The sequence below is a fragment of the Triticum urartu genome, chromosome 2 (genome assembly GCF_003073215.2).
Source record: "Triticum urartu cultivar G1812 chromosome 2, Tu2.1, whole genome shotgun sequence".
Classification (NCBI taxonomy): domain Eukaryota; kingdom Viridiplantae; phylum Streptophyta; class Magnoliopsida; order Poales; family Poaceae; genus Triticum; species Triticum urartu.
Genome location: NC_053023.1, coordinates 711,703,050 through 711,724,296, shown reverse-complemented (window position 1 = coordinate 711,724,296; position 21,247 = coordinate 711,703,050). Strand labels below are relative to the sequence as shown.

At 41.6% G+C, this 21,247-nt stretch overlaps 1 protein-coding gene across 1 annotated transcript; it reads left to right on the top strand.

Moving 5' to 3' along the window:
* The first annotated feature begins 933 nt into the window (after positions 1-933).
* On the top strand, positions 934-1,452 carry LOC125538105 (dirigent protein 22-like). The gene has a single exon (XM_048701409.1). It carries the CDS (start codon positions 934-936, stop codon positions 1,450-1,452), a length of 519 nt encoding a protein of 172 aa, XP_048557366.1.
* Positions 1,453-21,247: the final 19,795 nt, after the last annotated feature.

The window sequence follows — 21,247 nt, the reverse complement described above, 5'->3', positions numbered from 1 at the left end:
TCATTGTATACTTCTTTATGTGTAATGATTTAAAGAAAAAATGTGGTTGAACTCGGATGTAGATATAGCCAGTTACTTTGCACATGATCTTTGTGACATCTATCTATTGTATATTACAAAAAATACCTGATGCACAACGAGTCAAGAATAACAACTCGCATGACACTTGTGTGCTTCATAAAGCCGGGATATTTTTTCAGCAAGACGTGATGCCGTGGGTTCATAGGATGAGTGTACGTGAGTGTTTGCGTCCATGTTGTATTTATAAGAAAATAACATGGAAAATGTTGTGATGCCAATTTTTGCATTTTGTTTAATTCTATTTAAATTTGGTTGCATTTTCTGAAAAAATCCGAGATTTCACAGAACTAGCATACATATGTGAGTATATAATAAAAAAATGTAAAAAAAATGCAGGACGACGTTTCAACACCTGAGCTTAGGTGCTCCTGCACATGAACACAAAAAAATAGAAAAGAAATGCTAAAGAATATGATTTTTTTACACTCAGTTTTAACAAATTACCTATGAGCTTGCAAGTTTTCGTGGTGATATGATATCAGAGGAGCTCTGGTCAGAAAAAAAAACCAGAATTTTAAGAAAGGTTCAAAATTCCGATTTCAGGGCACTGATTTTGTAATTTCTGCCCCGAGCTCCCTTCATGTCATATGATCATTAAAATTTGCAGGCACATAGAAAACTTTTTCATCTTTGAAGTACAAAAAAATCAGACTTTTTTGAATTTTGTTCACCCAGGATCATCTCAGCTGGTGTCCAGCTATGGATTAACAAACGAACTTTGTTTCCCTCGTGCTAATGATTGATCCTTAGTGCCTTGCATGGCTATTTAAGGACATCGACACGCCGGCCTTTCTCACACTCAACATGCATTCCCGCCTCACCTCTGCATTTCTAGCTACGCTACTCGCGGGCATGGCCACCATCCTTTTTGCCTCGGCCGCCGACGGCGTGGGTACGCAGGACGCCCCCAAACATCTCCACTTCTACATGCACGACGCCTACACTCCCAAACCCACCACTGTTCTAATCGTCAACGGGACCGGCCAGCCGCTGAAGGGCTCCGGCGGCGGCGCCCGGTTCGGTGACACGGTGGTCATGGACGACCGCCTCACCGAGGGCCCTACGCTGGCGTCGAGAGTCGTCGGGCGTGCCCAGGGATTCTACGTGACAGCATCCCAGGGCGACCCCGCGATGCTCCTCGCCATGAACGTGCTGCTCGAGGACGGGCCTTATAACGGGAGCTCGCTGACCGTGATGGGCCGCAACAACATCGCGATGCCGGAGCGGGAGCTGGCGGTGGTTGGCGGGACCGGGGTTTTCAGGATGGCCACCGGGTACGTGCTCTGGAAAACTGCGAGCTGGACCGGGAGGAACGCCGTCCTCGAGCTGGATGCCTTCGTCTACGTGAGTCCGGCGGCCGCCGGTGCATGAAGATGAACGAACACATGGTTTGCCGGGGTTTTCTCTTTGTTGGGAATAACATGCTCGTTGCCATCGGCATGTGTGGAGTTTGCTTTCTTTGAGTCAATGTCTTCGTGTCCTATCCTAACTGAACTTGCCATCGCTGTCTTCATGTTGGACAATGGTCGGAGTAGAAGAATGCCCAGCGGTTGTTCGTTGACATGCATGTTGTGCATGCATGCATCGGCTGCATGCTAGTGAGATTTATATGCTCCGGATTTCTCTCTTAATTATCCATCCAGCGCATGAGCAGGAGGTAGACCAAGGGAAAAATATGTGTTTCCGGGGCAACTTAATTATAAGGCCTAAGGCTAGTATCATATTCCTCCCTTCCAGTTTATATGGCTTAATTGAAAAGTTTCTTCTTCTTTTTTTGCGATAGAAAGAGAGTTTTTATTCCATATGCATAGGGTTACAATCAAGAGGTACCAAATCCTCAATACGAGGAGGGCATCTCCCTAGCCATACAACAGTAGTGAACTCCGTACGACTATACAAAGCCAACTGATGTGCTACCCTATTTTGCTCACGCTTGATTTTTGAAGGAACAAACTCCCGAGTCTCCATATGATGCTTGATCTCCGTACCCAAGTGTCCATAAGCTGACCTGGTTAAACTCTCCCCGGTCAATACTGCCAACGTCGATGCTGAGTCTGACTGCACAACAATTGGCATGGAACAATGCTGCACGGCCAGTGCCATGCCTTGCATGATCGCATGCAGTTCCTCTTCCAACGCGTCGTTGCAATTGAATATACACCTGTATGCTGCAAAGATAACACTCACATCTTGACGCCGTAGGATCATACCCGCCGTAGCAGACCCGTCCTCCTGCATAAAAGCATCGTCCACCGAGAGGGCAGCGAATTCAGCCGGCGGCCGCGGCCAAGCCAAAGGGGCACTCGGCCTGGGAACTACGTATGGAGCCTCCTGTACCCTCGGCATCTTCCCTTTAATAATTTCTTCCGTTGAAAATCTGCCGCATAGGTTGAGTGAGTTCATGTAACTTTGGAGGTAGTCTGATGTCGCCGACAACGGGGGAGCCTCCTTGCCATGAGTGAGATCTGAGCGCAAAGACCAAATTCGCCATATCAGCATGATCGTGCAATCCCTCATTTGATCATCGCAGTTCGCAAGAACATTTAACAGTCAGTCCTGTCCAGTATCATGTAAAACATCATTGTTAGGAAGACGCCATACCAGCCTCATGTGTGTCCAAATTCTGCTTGCATGATCACATGAAACAAGAACATGGAAGCTCGTCTCCTTCTCTCTCCTACATAACGGACATCCATCCCTAACTGAGATGTGTCTATATGTCTTGCACTCATTTGTAGCAAGGGCACCCGAAACAGCCTTCCAAGCCATAATCTTCATTTTCAACGGAACTTGGGAACTCCAAATACACTGCCAGATAGGCCTCCGTCCGGAGGGGTTACCATTGGAGGAACTTAAGTGTACCGAATGCTGAACTTCCGTTGCGAGATGGTAAGCACTTCGGACACTAAAGTGTCCACTCTTTTCAGGGAACCACGCAATGAAATCCTGCGCATTCCTAGGAGAAGTACGAATCTTCAGAATCTCCCGCACATCCAAGTCCCAAAAGTGTTCCCTGAGCCGCTGCACATTCCATGCACCATGCTCATCCAAGTAGTCAGCCACCCAATTGTATCGACAATTCCCCTTGGGAGTTTCTTCAATCAAGGTAGATGACGAGTGATGGAATATTTTTCATAGTTTGCAAAAGTATTCAAATAATGAGCTCCTTTTCCTTTAAAAAAATTGTGTTTATCATTGCATTAATTACATTGCATGCACGCGTGACAAGAAATAACCAAAAAATTGCATCCATTGGTGAGTTTTCTCTTAATCCTGAGATGCAGCGATCTAATGCACCTTGAAATATGAACAAGTGCTGATGATCAATAAAACTGAGACTTATAAAACGAATTTTTATAGATAAGCCCTATAAACTGAAATGAGAGTTTGCTAGTACTCCCTCCGTAAAGAAATATAAGAGTGTTAAGATCACTAAAATAGTGATTTGAACGCACTTATATTTGTTTACAGAGGGAGTATCATAGTTTGCTATCATAGTGACCTCATTTATCCTCTCTTTTCTATACTAGAGTACTATATAGTGTATCAGTTTTGAACTTTTGAATCACAAAACTGAGAAGCAATGTGAACCATTGATAGAAGTTATCCAATAGTCAATCGGTGGGATTTGATGCTACAGTACCTGCTACAGTGCAACGAAGTTATTGTGGTTTTCTAGAAAGATCACATATACTTGGTTTTGAAAGAAAAGTTCAGCTGCTTCGCTGCTACCGGCTATCTGTGCGGGTAGCTATTCTGACCAACCGCTCCTCTCACTGCACATGCACCGGTACACATCAATGGCGCAAGGCCCCATTCTGAGTCTGCCGAAACTTGTTACCTATCCTCAATTTATGGTTTCACGGTGTGCCTCTATAAATTTTTGACGTGCTTTGCACGTGCCAATGTACCAGTCTCATTTGTTTACAGAGGGAATATCATAGTTTTGTATCATAGTGATCTCATTTATGCTCTCTTTTCTCATTTAGTTGTACGCCACCGGCCTAATAAACCCGGATAAATGGAGTATTTAATTGTAGTCTAAAAGTAAATCAGGTTGTACAATTAATTAGAAAGACGTTTCAGTACAGGATATGCTCTACAGCAGGTAGGTATGCAGGTCCATGATCAACCGTGGGGCCAAAAATAAAATAATAGTTCCTTTTAGGTCACATCTACCACTCCTACCAAACACATTATTGATCACACTATTCAGAAAGTGAGCGTTCGTTAGGTCACATCTAATATTGTTGTTACAGCGCACGAGCGCGAAATAGCATTGCCCAGTACGAAGATAAGCACATGCAGAAAGTAACCATATATGCCTGTTGCTGGTATGGAACCACGGGTACATAATGTTCAGTTATTTACTACTCCTTTGTAAATAAACATAAAAGCGTTTAGATCACTAAAGTTAGTTATCAAAACGCTCTTATATTTCTTTACGAAGGGAGTATGTATTTTTTTTAAACTATCCTTGCCGTCATTTTTGGGGTTCTTACAATATTCCACAGCTATGATTTCTTTATCTCTGTCATTTACATTTTTTTCCTAAAAGTGGAATAACCTATATATGCATGAGAGTTTTCAGAAAATCTCATGGCTCTATATGAGAAATAATTGCCTCATGTGTATCATTTTGTATACTAGACATTACCACGGTCTAGCAAATTTGGCAAAAAGAAATTTAGCATTCTATAGCTGGAATTTTAAAGGAATTAGAATAATAGTTCGAATACATTTCTAACATTATCAATAACATGACTAATTTTACCTTGGCTACCTGGATAAAATAATCTATATATCCAGAGATTGAACTTCAATACAAGTATGCACATAATTGTCTTAGAGAAGGGAAAAGACCCGCATCTGTAACAATGTGGAGTTTTGGGATTCTTTCCCCCTCCTTCTTTAATGAATGATATGCACACTCGTGCGTATTCGAGAGAAAAATTGTCTTAGCGAAGGAAAATATACTAGAAAGTTCGTAGCATTAGCATACTATATGTTGAGAGAAAATGTAAGGACTCACAACGTTTATTTCATGGGGCTAAGCACAATACAATGACAAGAATGCGGTTTTGCTAATCCTCAGTTGCCTGAAAATCCACAAAATTATATCATCGGAAGTTGCACACTACCAACACTAAACTTCTACTCTGAAGTTTTTGCAAGTCAGTTATATGTCAATGACTTTTTAGCTCACATGCTAGCAATGGAATGACGGCGATAATTCTCTTGTATGTTCGTACTACTAATGAATAAACAACCCAGTAAGAATGTCTACCTTTTTAGCATAGTGGTATGTGCTCTGCCTTGCATATTAAGGGTTCCTTTGATTCAAAGGATTTCATATGTTTTTTGGAGGATTAGGATTCTCAGGATTTTTTCTATGTTGGTTTAAATCCTATAGGAATTTTTTCTAAGGATTTCTTTGCACTACTTCCCATAGGATTTCTAACATCCATTCCAAACCTCTCTGAAAGAATTCTTTGTATTTTCTATGATACAATCAAACAACCCAAAATCATGTAGGATTGAGATGACCATGACATTTCAATCCTATGTTTTCCTATTCACGTGTTTTTTAGATCCTGTGAATCAAAAAGGCCTTAAAGCTTGAGGAGTTAAAGAAAGAAACGATAAACGGTGTAGTCACCACATAGCGCAGCTTATACATCAGTGTTAGGGAACTGTACATCTAATGGTGCACACAACGTACAGTTGGAGGATAAGCACATACAGAAAGTGTCCATATACGCCTACTGCTGGTATGAAATCACGGTGGTGTGTTGTTCAGTTGTTTACCTATATTTTTATCTGTCCTTACAATTATTTGGAGATTCCTAAGTTATTCTACTGCTATGATTTTTTTGCTGTCGTTCACATTTTTTGGACCTAAGATTGGAATAACATGTTGTTTAAATTACCAAATTTTCAATTGATTTAATCTAGGAACAAAACATGATGATGACATTAGCAGTGTTAACCTCATTGTGATATTTTACCGTGCCAGCATGTGTTGTACTACACACGGAGCATAAACATCTATGTAAACAGATCGTACCACTAAAATAGGAATAAACAAGAGAGGGATAAACGGATTATACCCTCCAGTCGGCCGGTTAAAGTAGCGGTGGCAACGGGAGCATCCTCAGTAGTCTTCTTCTTGGATTCAGTGGTTTGACTCATCGTAATGTTGAAAACGTCGAGGACATAGTCGAAGTCGATGAACATCAATCAGCAGTCGCGCTTGAGTCACAGGTGTTAGGTTGATCTCTTCCGTGTGGGCCCAACGGCCCACCGGGCCCTTAGATCTGCGCCCTGATCGGGGGCGCCCAACCCTCATATGGTTGGTGGGCCCCTATGACCCGCGCTATATAAACAGAGGTGGGGGCCGCGACACGGGTCACGAGGTTAATCGCTGCCACAACCCCCCACCGATATTACCTACCGATCTAGGGTTAGCGCGGTGCTCATGGGAAGCTCCACCACCGCCGCCACACTCTCTGCCATCACCGGCCGCTACATCATCATGGCTGCTGGTTCGAGCCCGCAAGGCCAGGCAGAAGGTAGGTCTACCGGAGTCTCTAGCCTAACCCCATCCAGTGGATCTAACAATGGTATTAGAGCCATGCAAGGCTAAGATCTTCGGTAGAAAAGAAAAGAAATCAGAGAAAAAAAGTCTCCTCCCCACCCCAAGAACCCTAACCCCAAAATGAAAAGAGGGAAAATGAGGGGCAAAGAAAAGTGCGCCGCCACTCTGGCCGCGCCTGTTCCTCTCGATCCCGTCGTGCATCGGCAAGCCGAGATGACAGGGAAGAAGAACCAACCCCACAACGGGGCAAAGCACACCGCAACCAAACCGTTCGACGGCGGCGCGCTCACCGCAAGGTGGACGCACAGCCGGCGAGGGGGATGGCCACGATGCCGCATCGGAAACCCGCCGGATCTCTCTCTATCTGTCGCTGTATGCGGTAGTAGATGAGCAGAAAAGGAAGGATAAAGAAAAGGACGGAAGGGAAAGCGAAGGCGGCTCGCTCGGCGCGGTGGCCGCCGTCGCTGTCGGCAGCACTGCTCGGTGGCCGGTCGGCCAGAGAGAGGCGCGTGGGGAACCGAGGAGGGCGCAGCTGCGTCCCTCTCTCCCTCGCCCTGCCACAAGACATGGGCAGGAACAGAAGGGGAAAGAGAGCTCACGGTGGTGCGGCACGGTGGCTTGACGCCGGCGGCCGGTGGAGCCCCGCAGCTGCGACCAGAAACGCAGACGAGGGAGGAGAAAAAAAGTGGGTTAGGGTTTCCTTCGGGAGAGAGAGTGGGGGACTGGTTTTGATCCAGCGAGGACCCCGGGTGACCATACGATCTGGTGGACGGCCAGGATTAAAACCCTAACTCAGTTGCGGACTCTTGGGCCGAAAGTGAACGAGGTCGGCGGCAGCGGCGCGAGCGCTGGCACCGGGCCGAGGCCACAACCGCGGGCGGCGCGCAGGCCAGTCCGTGGGCCGGTTTTTTCCTCTGCGGGCCGAGCGCGCTGGGCTCTGCTACAGATATTTTCTGTTTTTTCAGAGAATAGCAAATTTTCAGAAAAAGAAATGTTCATGAATTTTTATAAAGAAAATAATAAAGTTCATGATTTTTTTATTCGGTAATAGAAAAGTTTCTGTAAAGAGTAAAAGTTCGTGAAATTTTATTCATGATTTTCCACTGCGTAAATAATTAGTGCTCTTTTACAAAGAAAATAAAAGTTTACATAGTATTATTTTTTAAGAGCATGTTAAAGTGATTATTAAAATGAATATGATTATGTTATTTTTATGACCAACGTTGTTAAATAACATGATCATGTTTTATTATTGAAATTTAAAGGTGCTCTTTTAAAAGTGAATAGAACTAAAGTAATATTAAATTGTTGCTTCTCTAATGCATTTTTTCTAACCAACCGGTTAAAATTGCCTAGAAAGTAAAAGAGTACAGAATTGTTTTTGAATAGAATATTGTAAAGTTTCCACTGCAAAGTAAAAGTTTTATCCTTCAATTAAATTGGAACCAACGGGAAAATTTAATTGGAAGAAATGTTCTTAGCAATGTTTTTTCCCTGTGGGTGGAATAAGATGCACATAGTTTCCGCTATGACAAAAGAAAGATATTTGTTTTAAAGTTAAAATATGGTATTGTTATTTTCTGACCAACGTTGATGATAACAGTGCTATAATTCTATGAGTCTTATGTTCAAAGCTTAAATCTTTGATAATTTTTGTATCAAAGTGATCAATTTTCAGAGAACAGATAAAGTTCAAGAAATGCTCTTGAGCAAGAGAAATGTATATTTCTTGTTTCCGCTGCAATAAAGTTGATGATGATGATTATTTCTTAGCAAAGTTGTTTAATAGAAATACTATCATCACATTGTTTATGAATTATATGCATTATTTCCATTTCCGCCCAACGGTGATATGGAATTAATGTAGAAGGATGATGTTTATTCTAATTCTGCCACAACGGTGATTTAGAATATAAAAGAAAGTTTCAAAATTTTAATGTGTATTTCTTTTAACCAGACCAAATGTAGGGTTATTTTTATGCCCATTGTTGTTCATTATTGGCTAAGTTTTCTCAGACTAAATGTTTTTCATGCTTTCATTCGTGAAAGCGAATGGCTGGGTACTTGTGACCCGAAAGAAGAAAGAAAGTTCATAACGTGAGGGAGTATGTTCTCTCTAAAGAATGGCATCAAAAGAAAAGAAATAGATCATTGAGAGTCTTGGTTGATGAATGTCTTTCATGTACTCTCTATGAAGAAGTTTTTTCAAGCAACATGCGTGTTTAATTTGACCAACGTCGGATCAAGCATGTGTGTCAAAGAGCATTCGGATATATTCCTAAATTTGATGATTGAATATGCAGTCAAAATAGCAAATTCTGGCATTTATGTTCCCTTACAGGGGATTACCCACATGCCGGGAAAAGATGATTATGATAAAACCTGCATGGCGGGAAAATTCTGGAAAAATACCTGCATAATGGGTAAAGCTGACATAATATTATGTCATAAATCCCGTATGGCGGGAGAAATTCTGGCAAAAGAAAGATATGATAACTCATGTGCTTTTAATGTATCCCACTCTGGGAGAAAAGAATGGAGTAGATGAAAGGCGCAACCGTACACTTATGGATATGGTGCGCAGCATGATGAGTTATTCCAACTTGCCATTGGGATTATGGATGGAGGCGCTTGAAACCGCCATTCACATTCTCAATAGAGTACCAAGCAAGTCGGTGCCCAAAACACCGTACGAGCTATGGACATGAAGGGTGCCCTCCCTACAACACTTCAGGGTGTGGGGGTGCCCTGCTGAGGCCAAAATGTTCAATCCAAACATTTCAAAGTTAGATCCCAAAACAGTGAGTTGTCACTTCATTGGCTATCCAAACAGATCAAAGGGTTTTCGTTTCTACTGCCCAGACAGATATACAAAGTTTGTGGAAACGAGACATGCAGTCTTCTTAGAGGACAAAATGATGAGGGGGAGCTTGGTAGTTCGGAAAATTGATCTTGAGGAGAAGAGGGTGCGTGCACCTGATAACCCACAAGTATAGGGGATCGCAACAGTTTTCGATAAGTAAGAATGTCGAACCCAACGGGGAGCTAAAGGTAGAACAAATATTCCCTCAAGTTCTATCGACCACCGATACAACTCTACGCACGCTTGACGTTCTCTTTACCTAGAACAAGTATGAAACTAGAGATACTTTGTAGGTGTTGTTGGATAGGTTTGCAAGATAATAAAGAGTACGTAAATAAAAAGTAGGGGCTATTTAGATAAAGAAACAATAAAGTAAATATAGCGAGTGTGGAAAAGTGGTGGTAGGAGTTGCGAAATTTCCCCTAAGCAATTGACTACTTTACTAGACCGATAGCAAGTATTATGTGGGAGAGGCCACTGCTAGCATGTCATCCCTGACTTGGAATTCTATGCACTTATGATTGGAACTATTAGCAAGCATACACAACTACTAATGTTCATTAAGGTAAAACCCAACCATAGCATTAAGATATATTGGCCCCCCTTCAATCCCGTATGCATCAATTTCTATGCTAGGTTGAAGCTTCTGTCACTCTTGCCCTCCAATACATAGTCCTATCAACATACAACTAACCCTATGGTGTGATCCACGTGCGCGCTCATATGATGGGCACCAAAGGGTAGCAACATAACCACAAGCAAATTAAATCAATCATAGCAATTCATCAACCACCGATAGGACAACGAAAATCTACTCAGACATCATAGGATGGCAAAACATCATTGGATAATAATATGAAGCATAAAGCACCATGTTCAAGTAGAGGGTACATCGGGTTGCGGGAGAGTGGACCGCTGTAGATAGAGGGGGGAAGGTGATGGAGATGTTGGTGAAGATGGCGGAGGTGTTGGTGAAGATCACGGTGATGATGATGATGGCCACGGCGGTGTTCCGGCGCCACCGGAGGAGAGGGGGGGAGGGGCCCCCTTCTTCCTCTTCTTCCTTGACCTCCTCCCTAGATGGGAGAAGGGTTTCCCCTCTAGTCCTTGGCCTCCATGGCATTGGAGGGGCGAGAGCCCCTCCAAGATTGGATCTATCTCTCTGTTTCTCTCTGGTTCCGCGTTCTGTTCTGGCTCCGTTTCACCGTTTCGTATATATATGGAGATCCGTAACTCCGATTGGCCTGAAACCTTTGCCATGATTTTTTTCCGAATATTAGCTTTCTTGCGGCAAAAGAAGAGCGTCAACCGCCTTACGGTGGGCTCACGAGGGTAGGGGCGCGCCCTAGGGGGGGCGCCCCCTGCCTCGTGACCACCTCGGGCACTGGTTCGCGTTGATTTTCCTTCTGAATTTTCCATATTTTCCAAAAATAAGCTCTGTCCGTTTTTATCCCGTTTGGACTCTGTTTGATATGGATATTCTGCGAAACCAAAAACATGCAACAGACAGGAACTAGCACTGGGCACTGGATCAATATGTTAGTCCCAAAAATAATATAAAAAGTTGCCAAAAAGTATATGAAAGTTGAATAATATCAGCATGGAACAATCAAAAATTATAGATACGACGGAGACATATCAGCATCCCCAAGCTTAATTCCTGCTCGTCCTCGAGTAGGTAAATGATAAAAAAAGATAATTTTTGATGTGGAATGCTACCTAGCGTAATCTTGATCATATGTCTAATCATGGCATGAATATTAAGATACGAGTGATTCAAAGCAATAATCTATCTTTTGACATAAAGACAATAATATTTCAAGCATACCAACCAAGCAATTATGTCTTTTCAAAATAACATGGCCAAATAAAGTTATCCCTACAAAATCATATAGTCTGGCTATGCTCCATCTTCACCACACAAAATATTCACATCATGCACAACCCCGATGACAAGCCAAACAATTGTTTCATACTTTTGACGTTCTCAAACCTTTTCAACTTTCACGCAATACATGAGCGTGAGCCATGGACATAGCACTATAGGTGGAATAGAACGGTGGTTGTGGAGAAGACAAAAATGAGAAGATAGTCTCACATCAACTAGGCGTATCAACGGGCTATGGAGATGCCCATCAATAGATATCAATGTGAGTGACTAGGGATTGCCATGCAACGGATGCACTAGAGCTATAAGTGTATGAAAGCTCCAACTGAAACTAAGTGGGTGTGCATCCAACTTGCTTGCTCATGAAGACCTCGGGCATTTGAGGAAGCCCATTATCGGAATATACAAGCCAAGTTCTATAATGAAAATTCCCACTGGTATATGAAAGTGATAACTCAAGAGACTCTCTATATGAAGAACATGGTGCTACTTTGAAGCACAAGTGTGGTAAAAGGATAGTAACATTGCCCCTTCTCTCTTTTTCTCTCATTTTTTTGTTTTTTTGGGCCTTCTCTTTTTTATATATATTTTATTATTATTTTTTCGTCCGGAGTCTCATCCCGACTTGTGGGGGAATCATAGTATCCATCATCCTTTCCTCACTGGGGCAATGTCCTAATAATGGTGATCATCACACTTTTATTTACTTACAACTCAATATTACAACTCGATATCTAGAACAAAGATATGACTCTATATGAATGCCTCCGACGGTGTACCGGGATGTGTAATGATCTAGCGTAGCAATGACATCAAAAAACGGACAAGCCATGAAAACATCATGCTAGCTATCTTACGATCATGCAAGGCAATATGACAATGAATGCTCAAGTCATGTATATGATGATGATGAAAGTTGCATGGCAATATATCTCGGAATGGCTATGGAAATGCCATGATAGGTAGGTATGGTGGCTGTTTTGAGGAAGGTATATGGTGGGTTTATGGTACCGGCGAAAGTTGCGCGGTACTAGAGAGGCTAGCAATGATGGAAGGGTGAGAGTGCGTATAATCCATGGACTCAATATTAGTCATAAAGAACTCACATACTTATTGCAAAAATCTATTAGTCATCGAAACAAAGTACTACGCGCATGCTCCTAGGGGGATAGATTGGTAGGAAAAGACCATCGCTCATCCCAGACCGCCACTCATAAGGAAGACAATCAATAAACACCTCATGCTCCGACTTCGTTACATAACGGTTCACCATACGTGCATGCTACGGGACTTGCAAACCTCAACACAAGTATTTCTCAATTTCACAATTACCCGACTAGCATGACTCTAATATCACCATCTTTATATCGCAAAACTATTGCAAGGAATCAAACATATCATATTCAGCGATCTACAAGTTTATGTAGGATTTTATGACTAACCATGTGAATGACCAGTTCCTGTCATCTCTCTAAATAGATATAAGTGAAGCAAGAGAGTTTAATTCTTTCTACAAAAGATATGCCCACGCTCTAACAAATATAGGTGAAGCAAAAGAGCATTCTACAAATGGCGGTTGTCTAAGTGAAGAGAAACAGGCAATCCAAACTTCAAATGATATAAGTGAACCACATGAAGCATTCTATAAAGCCATACTCAAAGGATATAAGTGAAGTGCAATGAGCATTCTATAAATCAACCAAGGACTATCTCATACCAGCATGGTGCATAAAAAGAAAAAAGAAAAACCTAAATGCAAAAGACGCTCCAAGACTTGCACATATCGCATGAATGAAACGAATCCGAAAACATACCGATATTTGTTGAAGAAAGAGGGGATGCCTCCCCAGCATCCCCAAGCTTAGACGCTTGAGTCACCTTGAATATTTACTTGGGGTGCCTCGGGCATCCCCAAGCTTGAGCTCTTGCCTTTATTCCTTCTTCTCACATCGAAACCTTCTCGATCATCGAACACTTCATCCACACAAAACTCCAACAGAAAACTCGGTAAGATCCGTTAGTATAATAAAGCAAATCACTACTCTAAGTACTATTGCAAACCAATTCATATTTTGTTTCTGCATTGTGTCTACTGTAATATAATTTTTTCGTGGCTTAATCCACTAATATAAATTGATAGTTTCATCAAAACAAGCAAACTATGCATCAAAAACAGAATCTGTCTAAAACAGAACAGTCTGTAATAATCTGAACATTCACCATACTTCTGATACTTGAAAAATTCTACCAAAATTAGGAAAAATAAAGAATTTGTATAGGAAGACAGTTCAAAAAGAATCAGAACCATTTGACGTTCCAGCTAAAAATGTAAAATCGCGCACTACAGCCAAAGTTTCTGTCCTGCACCGTACAAACCATCAAGCAAATGTAAACATCCTAAAGGCAAACCTTGGCACATTATTTTTATAATACAATGGAATTGTACAAGGGGATAATTATTTTTATTGAAAAGTTTCTGTAATCAAGATTCACAAAGTTCCCATGGGCATGAACAAAGTTCAAGGACGTCCCCCACTTTCACAATGCTCGTCTCTCTCACTTTCACTTTTCTTTTAGAAAAAGTTTTGGGTTCCCCTCTTTATTTTTGTTGTTTTTAAACTATATGAAAGCACTCAACAGAAATAAATGACTCTCTAAAACTTCTAGGTTGTCTCCCTGGCGGCGCTTTCTTTAAAGCCATTAAGCTAGGCATATAGTGCTCAAGTAGTGAATCCACCCGGATCCCAAGGTATATCAAAGCCAATTTTAATTAACAATGATTTGTAATTTAGTAGTGAGCACAAAGCAACATATATCAAGCAATGACGAAGTCTAACTCTCTTCCTATGCATCGGCATGTCATAAAAGAACAATTCATGCACACCTAGTAAAGACCAATGCGTAGTATAAACAGTTTCTTGCAATTTTATCATGTTGGAAACATAGAGAGGTGGAGATATAGTTCCTCTCTCATAATAATTGCAAGTAGGAGCAGCAAGCACATGCATATTATATTTATCGAAATCATCATGTGCAACGGTAAAAGGCAACCCATCAATATAATCCTTAATAAGTGCAAACTTCTCCGATATAGTGTAGTTTGGAGAATTCAAAAAGATAATAGGACTATCATGCGTGGGTGCAATAGAAACAATTTCATGTTTAACATAAGGAACTATAGCAAGTTCATCTCCATAAGCATAATTCATATTGGCATCTTGGCCACAAGCATAGCAAGCGTCATCAAAAAGGGATATTTCAAGAGAATCAATGGGATCATAACAGTCATCATAGCAATCATCCTTCGGTAAGCACGAAGAGGAATTAAATAATGTATGAGTTGAAGAGTTACTCTCATTAGAAGGTGGGCACAGGTGATCAATCCGCTCTTCCTCCTTTTGTTCTTCGCTCTCCTCATCATTTTTTTCATCCAATGAGCTCATAGTTTCATCAATTTCTTCTTCCATAGACTCCTGCAAAATATTAGTTTCTTCTTGGACAGCGGAGTAGCCCTCAATATATAGTTCAACATAGGCATTAGAAGCATAATTATCATAGCAATATTTAAACATGGCAAAATTTTCACATTTGTAAAGAGTAGCATCATACTTTTCAATCAAAGAAGCAATTTCAAAATCACCCTTAAAAGCAACAAATTCTTCAATTTGTTGAACATCATAGTAATTATAAACACCCTTAGCATATGAAGATAAGATTCCATTATCAATAAACTCACATTGGTAGGGAAGGTGTTTCTTAGGGTTTTCAGAACAACAAGTAAAATCATATATTTCACATAAATTCCAAGCATAGCATTGCAAACGTTGAATTTGACCCCCATAATAGTTTCCCTTTTTCAGATATACGGTGTCGCACATAACAAGAATGCTCATCTAAGGATTTGCCCTCAACTAAGCTAGTTGGGGTTTCAACACGAGCACATAGGGATCGAAGATGATCCAAGTAATAAGCTTCAGCAGTGTGATAGATTTTGAGTGGTTCTTCAACAATTGGTTCAGTAGGTACAACTAATTTTTTTGGTATTTTGCGTTTCCTACCCATAACTAAAGATAGAAAACAACTAAGAACAGCAAATAAAAATTACTTAGTGATAAAGCAAACAAGCACACACGAGAATATTCACCCCATGCTATTGCTCCCCGGCAACGGCGCCAAAAAAAGGTCTTGATAACCCACAAGTATAGGGGATCGCAACAGTTTTCGATAACTAAGAGTGTCGAACCCAACGAGGAGCTAAAGGTAGAACAAATATTCCCTCAAGTTCTATCGACCAAGGATACAACTCTACGCACGCTTGACGTTCGCTTTACCTAGAACAAGTATGAAACTAGAGGTACTTTGTAGGTGTTGTTGGATAGGTTTGCAAGATAATAAAGAGTACGTAAATAAAAAGTAGGGGCTGTTTAGATAAAGAAACAATAAAGTAAATATAGCGAGTGTGGAAAAGTGGTGGTAGGAGTTGCGAAATTGCCCCTAAGCAATTGACTACTTTACTAGACCGATAGCAAGTACTATGTGGGAGAAGCCACTGCTAGCATGTCATCCCTGACTTGGAATTCTGTGCACTTATGATTGGAACTATTAGCAAGCATCCGCAACTACTAATGTTCATTAAGGTAAAACCCAACCATAGCATTAAGATATATTGGTCCCCCTTCAATCCCGTATGCATCAATTTCTATGCTAGGTTGAAGCTTCTGTCACTCTTGCCCTCCAATACATAGTCCTATCAACATACAACTAACCCTATGGTGTGATCCACACGCACACTCATATGATGGGCACCAAAGGACAACAACATAACCACAAGCAAATTAAATCAATCATAGAAATTCATCAACCACCGATAGGACAACGAAAATCTACTCAGACATCATAGGATGGCAACACATCATTGGATAATAATATGAAGCATAAAGCACCATGTCCAAGTAGAGGGTACATCGGGTTGCGGGAGAGTGGACCGCTGTAGATAGAGGGGGGAAGGTGATGGAGATGTTGGTGAAGATGGCGGAGGTGTTGGTGAAGATCGCGGTGATGATGATGATGGCCACGGCGGTGTTCCGGCGCCACCGGAGGAGAGGGGGAGAGGAGCCCCCTTCTTCCTCTTCTTCCTTGACCTCCTCCCTAGATGGGAGAAGGGTTTCCCCTCTGATCCTTGGCCTCCATGGCATGGGAGGGGCGAGAGCCCCTCCGAGATTGGATCTATCTCTCTGTTTCTCTCTGGTTCCGCGTTCTGTTCTGGCTCTGTTTCACCGTTTCGTATATATATGGAGATCCGTAACTCCGATTGGCCTGAAACCTTCACCGTGATTTTTTTTCCGAATATTAGCTTTCTTGCGGAAAAAGAAGAGCATCAACCGCCTTACGGTGGGCTCACGAGGGTAGGGGGCGCGCCCTAGGGGGGGCGCCCCCTGCCTCGTGACCACCTCGGGCACTGGTTCGCGTTGATTTTCCTTCCGAATTTTCCATATTTTCCAAAAATAAGCTCCATCCGTTTTTCCCGTTTGGACTCCGTTTGATATGGATATTCTGCGAAACCAAAAACATGCAACAGACAGGAACTGGCACTGGGCACTGGATCAATATGTTAGTCCCAAAAATAATATAAAAAGTTGCCAAAAAGTATATGAAAGTTGAATAATATTGGCATGGAACAATCAAAAATTATAGATACGACGGGGACGTATCAGCACCTAATCCGATGATTCAGGAGCCATTTTTCTCAGTACCAGTTGCAACTCCACCCATGACAACTATGGGGGTAGACCCGAAACCTGTCCGTCAGGAGCCGACTGAACCCGTTGTTGAGCATGAAAGGGAGGTGCAACAACAAATTTTAGAAGAAGTGCCAGAAGTTGAGGCACAGAATGTGCCAGAAACCGAGGCCCTTAGAAGGTCTACAAGACCAAGAAAGTCAGCTATTTATACTGACTTTAAAGTTTATAACACAGAAATGGTTCATATGGAAAAAGATCCCACCTCATATGAAGAAGTCATGAGAAGCCCTCATTCATCGAAGTGGATGAAGGCAATGGAAGACGAGATGAAATCGATGAGTTCCAAAGATGTTTGGGACTTAGAGGAAATTCCTAAAGGAGCCAAAACAGTAGGTTGTAAATGGGTCTACAAAATTAAGTATAACTCTAAAGGAAATATAGAAAAGTATAAAGCACGACTCGTGGCAAAAGGATTTACACAAAGAGAAGGGATAGATTACAATGAGACATTTTCTCCCGTATCATGTAAGGATTCCTTCAGAATCATAATGGCATTAGTTGCACATTTTGATTTAGAGTTACATCAAATGGATGTTAAGACGACATTTCTGAATGGTGATTTAAAAGAAAAGGTCTACATGAAACAACCCAAGGGTTTTATCATGGAAGGCAAGGAAACTATGGGATTCCACCTAAAGAAATCCATTTATGGATTAAAGCAAGCCTCTTGACAATGGTATCTAAAGTTTAATCAAACGATTAAAAGTTTTGGATTTAAAGAAAATATTGAGGATAATTGCATTTATGCAAAGTTTAAAAATGGGAAATATATTTTCCTAACCTTGTATGTGGATGATATCCTGCTTGCTAGTAGTGATGTTAGTCTACTATAAGAAACAAAGAAATACTTATCCTCAAATTTTGACATAACAGATCTTGGTGAAGCATCATATGTTTTGGGCATAGAAATTCACCGAGATAGGAACAATGGAGTCTTAGGACTATCGTAGAAAGCATATTTAGAAAAGGTTCTTAAAAAGTATAACATGCATGCGAGTAAAGCCACACCTGCTCCTATAGTCAAGGGCGATAGTTTTGGGAAATTTCAATGTCCCAAGAACTTGTACGAGATCGATCAAGTGAAAGCAGTACCATATGCTTCGGTAGTTGGCAGCTTACAGTATGCACAAGTGTGCACTCGCCCTGACTTAGCTTTTATCACCAGGGTACTCGGTAGATATCAAGAGAATCCAGTCATGGAGCACTGGAAGATGGTAAAGAAAGCATTGTGTTATGCGCAAGGCACGAAGGACTACATGCTAATTTACAGGAGAAGTGATTCCCTAGAGATAAAAGGGTATTCAGACACAGATTTTGCGGGGGACAGAGATGATAGAAAATCCACATCAGGATACGTCTTCACTCTCGCTGGGGGAGCTATTTCGTGGAAAAGCTCCAAACAGTCGATAGTTGCATCATCCACGATGTATGCAGAATTCATAGCATGCTTCGAAGCCACGGGGTAGGCGATATGGCTAAAGAAGTTTGTACCCGACTTGAAAGTGGTAGATTGTATTCACAAACCACTAATGATGTACTGCGACAACCAACCCGCGGTATTTTACGCTCACAACAACAAGTCGAGTAATGCTGCCAAAAACAATAGAGATAAGGTATTATGTTGTGAAAGATAAAATCCAGGATCAAACTATAAGTCTCGAGCATATAAGGACAAAGGATATGCTTGCGGATCCGCTAACGAAAGGCTTACCACCCAATGTGTTCAAGGAACACTTAGCCGGCATGGGTTTAGGAGAAAGCCTTATGATTCCTGGATAGGCCCAAAAGGAACAGAATTTGTTTATGAACAAAACGTATGTTGTAGCTGTATGATTCTATCGGCAAGTAAGCTGTGACAATGAGACATGCTCTATATACCAATATGTGATGAAACAAATAAACTAGAAAGTATAAGGTTAAAAGTAAAGTTGAGATCAAGGAGGAGAATGTTAGGTTGATCTCTTCTGTGTGGGCCCAACGGCCCACCGGGCCCTTAGATCTGCACCCTGATCGGGGGCGCCCAACCCTCATATGGTTTGTGGGCCCCTATGACCCGCGCTATATAAACAGAGGTGGGGGCTGCGGCACAAGTCACGAGGTTAATCGCTGCCACAATCCCCCACCGATATTACCTACCGATCTAGGGTTAGCACGGTGCTCATGGGAAGCTCCACCACCGCCGCCACACTCTCTGCCATCACCGGCCGCTACATCATCTGGCTGCTGGTTCGAGCCCGCAAGGCCAGGCAGAAGGTAGGTCTACCGGAGTCTCTAGCCTAACCCGATCCAGTGGATCTAACAACAGGAAGGAAGAGTAGGCTATAGAAGATCTGCGCCGCCACTGCTGGCAGGTGGGCAGGTGGGGAGGGGGGGCAAGGATGGAAGCCTGACGGTGTTAATTTAATTCTAGCCCTCCCGAGTCGCCCACGAGACAATGATGCCAGGGGGCCAGGAGCCACGATGAGACTTTGTCAATCCGACCACGGGAGGTTGGAGTCGTGGACTATCAAAATTGATGAAATCACCATACAAGTTATGTTTGGCTTTTGATATGTAATAGTTTTGATCGTACATAAGAAACATTAAATCGGAAACTCCATAATGGTGGGATAAAAGGAAAGGATTCAAAACTTTATTTTGGTGGAGCTTAATATGAACAATATGGATTTAGTGTTGCATATATAAGATCAGCCTCATTAGTTCCGAGTGGCTTGAAATTTCCAGTCTCCTAAATTACACTTATTTTTGCAATGTTCATATATTTTTTAATTTTTAGTGTGTTTTTGGGTTCATATGTTACATAACCTGTAGAATATGATGTTTGACATTGATCCAAGAGATTACAAACATACAATTCACAAAGAAAATAAGAGCTTGCAAATAATAATAGTACACTTACAGGAGGGGCTATAAAATTTCATTTAGTTTTTTTTAATCATTTATGGCATTAGTTATGTTCTCACTACTCAGTTTTGCCACTAGAAATTTCAACTGCTCAAAACATCCATCGGTCCGTTAGGCGTTTGCTCAAAAATGGCACTAGACACCATCACTGTCAGCTCAAAGTTTGTTTATCATGTTACAATGATCAAAATACCCATGGACCAACATGTCAGCACTCCTTTTATCTCACTACGATAATGTGTGGGTCCCACTTGATCCCAACAACGGTTCTTATTTTCCTGTAGAATTATTCGCTTGCTTACTCCTGACAAGTGTGGCTCACAATTATCATTATGAGATAGAGAAACTGACATGTGGGTCTAGGGGTATTTTGGTCATATAACATGGTCAACATGTTTGACCTGGCAATAACAATGTCTAATGGTATTTTCGAGGAAACATCTAATGGAACAATGGCGTTTTTAAGGTTTCTAATGGCATTTTTGAGCAAGCATCTCACGGAACGATGACATTTTTAGTAGTTGTGACTTCTGATGGCCAAATTGAGTAGTGGAACACAACTAGTGGTATAAATTATAAAAACCCTTTCACTTATGACCTGATGTGGAAGAAAGCAGATGGGTCGTTGAAATCGGCAGGGGCCGGGTTGAAATTAGGGAGCAGGTTTACAGAAAGTATAATCAAGGGGGGCGATCTTTGTGTAGGCTAATTCCATAAGTCTAGCATTTTTGGTTGAGATTTACGGGAAGTTCTGGAAAGTTAAGATGACCAGATCTTACAAGCTCGTAGAATAATAATCTTTAACCTGAATATGAACACAAGAATTGCAGTTTCAGCAGTTCAGCCGAAGCGTGTTTATGTCTCGCTTATAGCGACAAACGGTTGCCTCACCCGCGAGCAGGCTACAGGCCACTGGTGGGTTGGCCTAGTAAGGACGTGGGTCGCCACACTAACATCACTTAACTATGTTTTACCTTTTTTTTCTTCTCTTTTTTACTTTTATTTATATTTTAAATGCATATATTCGAAAATATTAATTTACTTAGATATTCAAAAAATCATGAATTTAAAATATGTTAAGATAGTATAAAAAAGTTTTAGCGGAGTTTAAA

Excerpts from the sequence above, each read along its gene's own strand:
- LOC125538105 (XM_048701409.1), top strand. The coding sequence starts at position 934 with ATGGCCACCATCCTTTTTGCCTCGGCCGCCGACGGCGTGGGTACGCAG.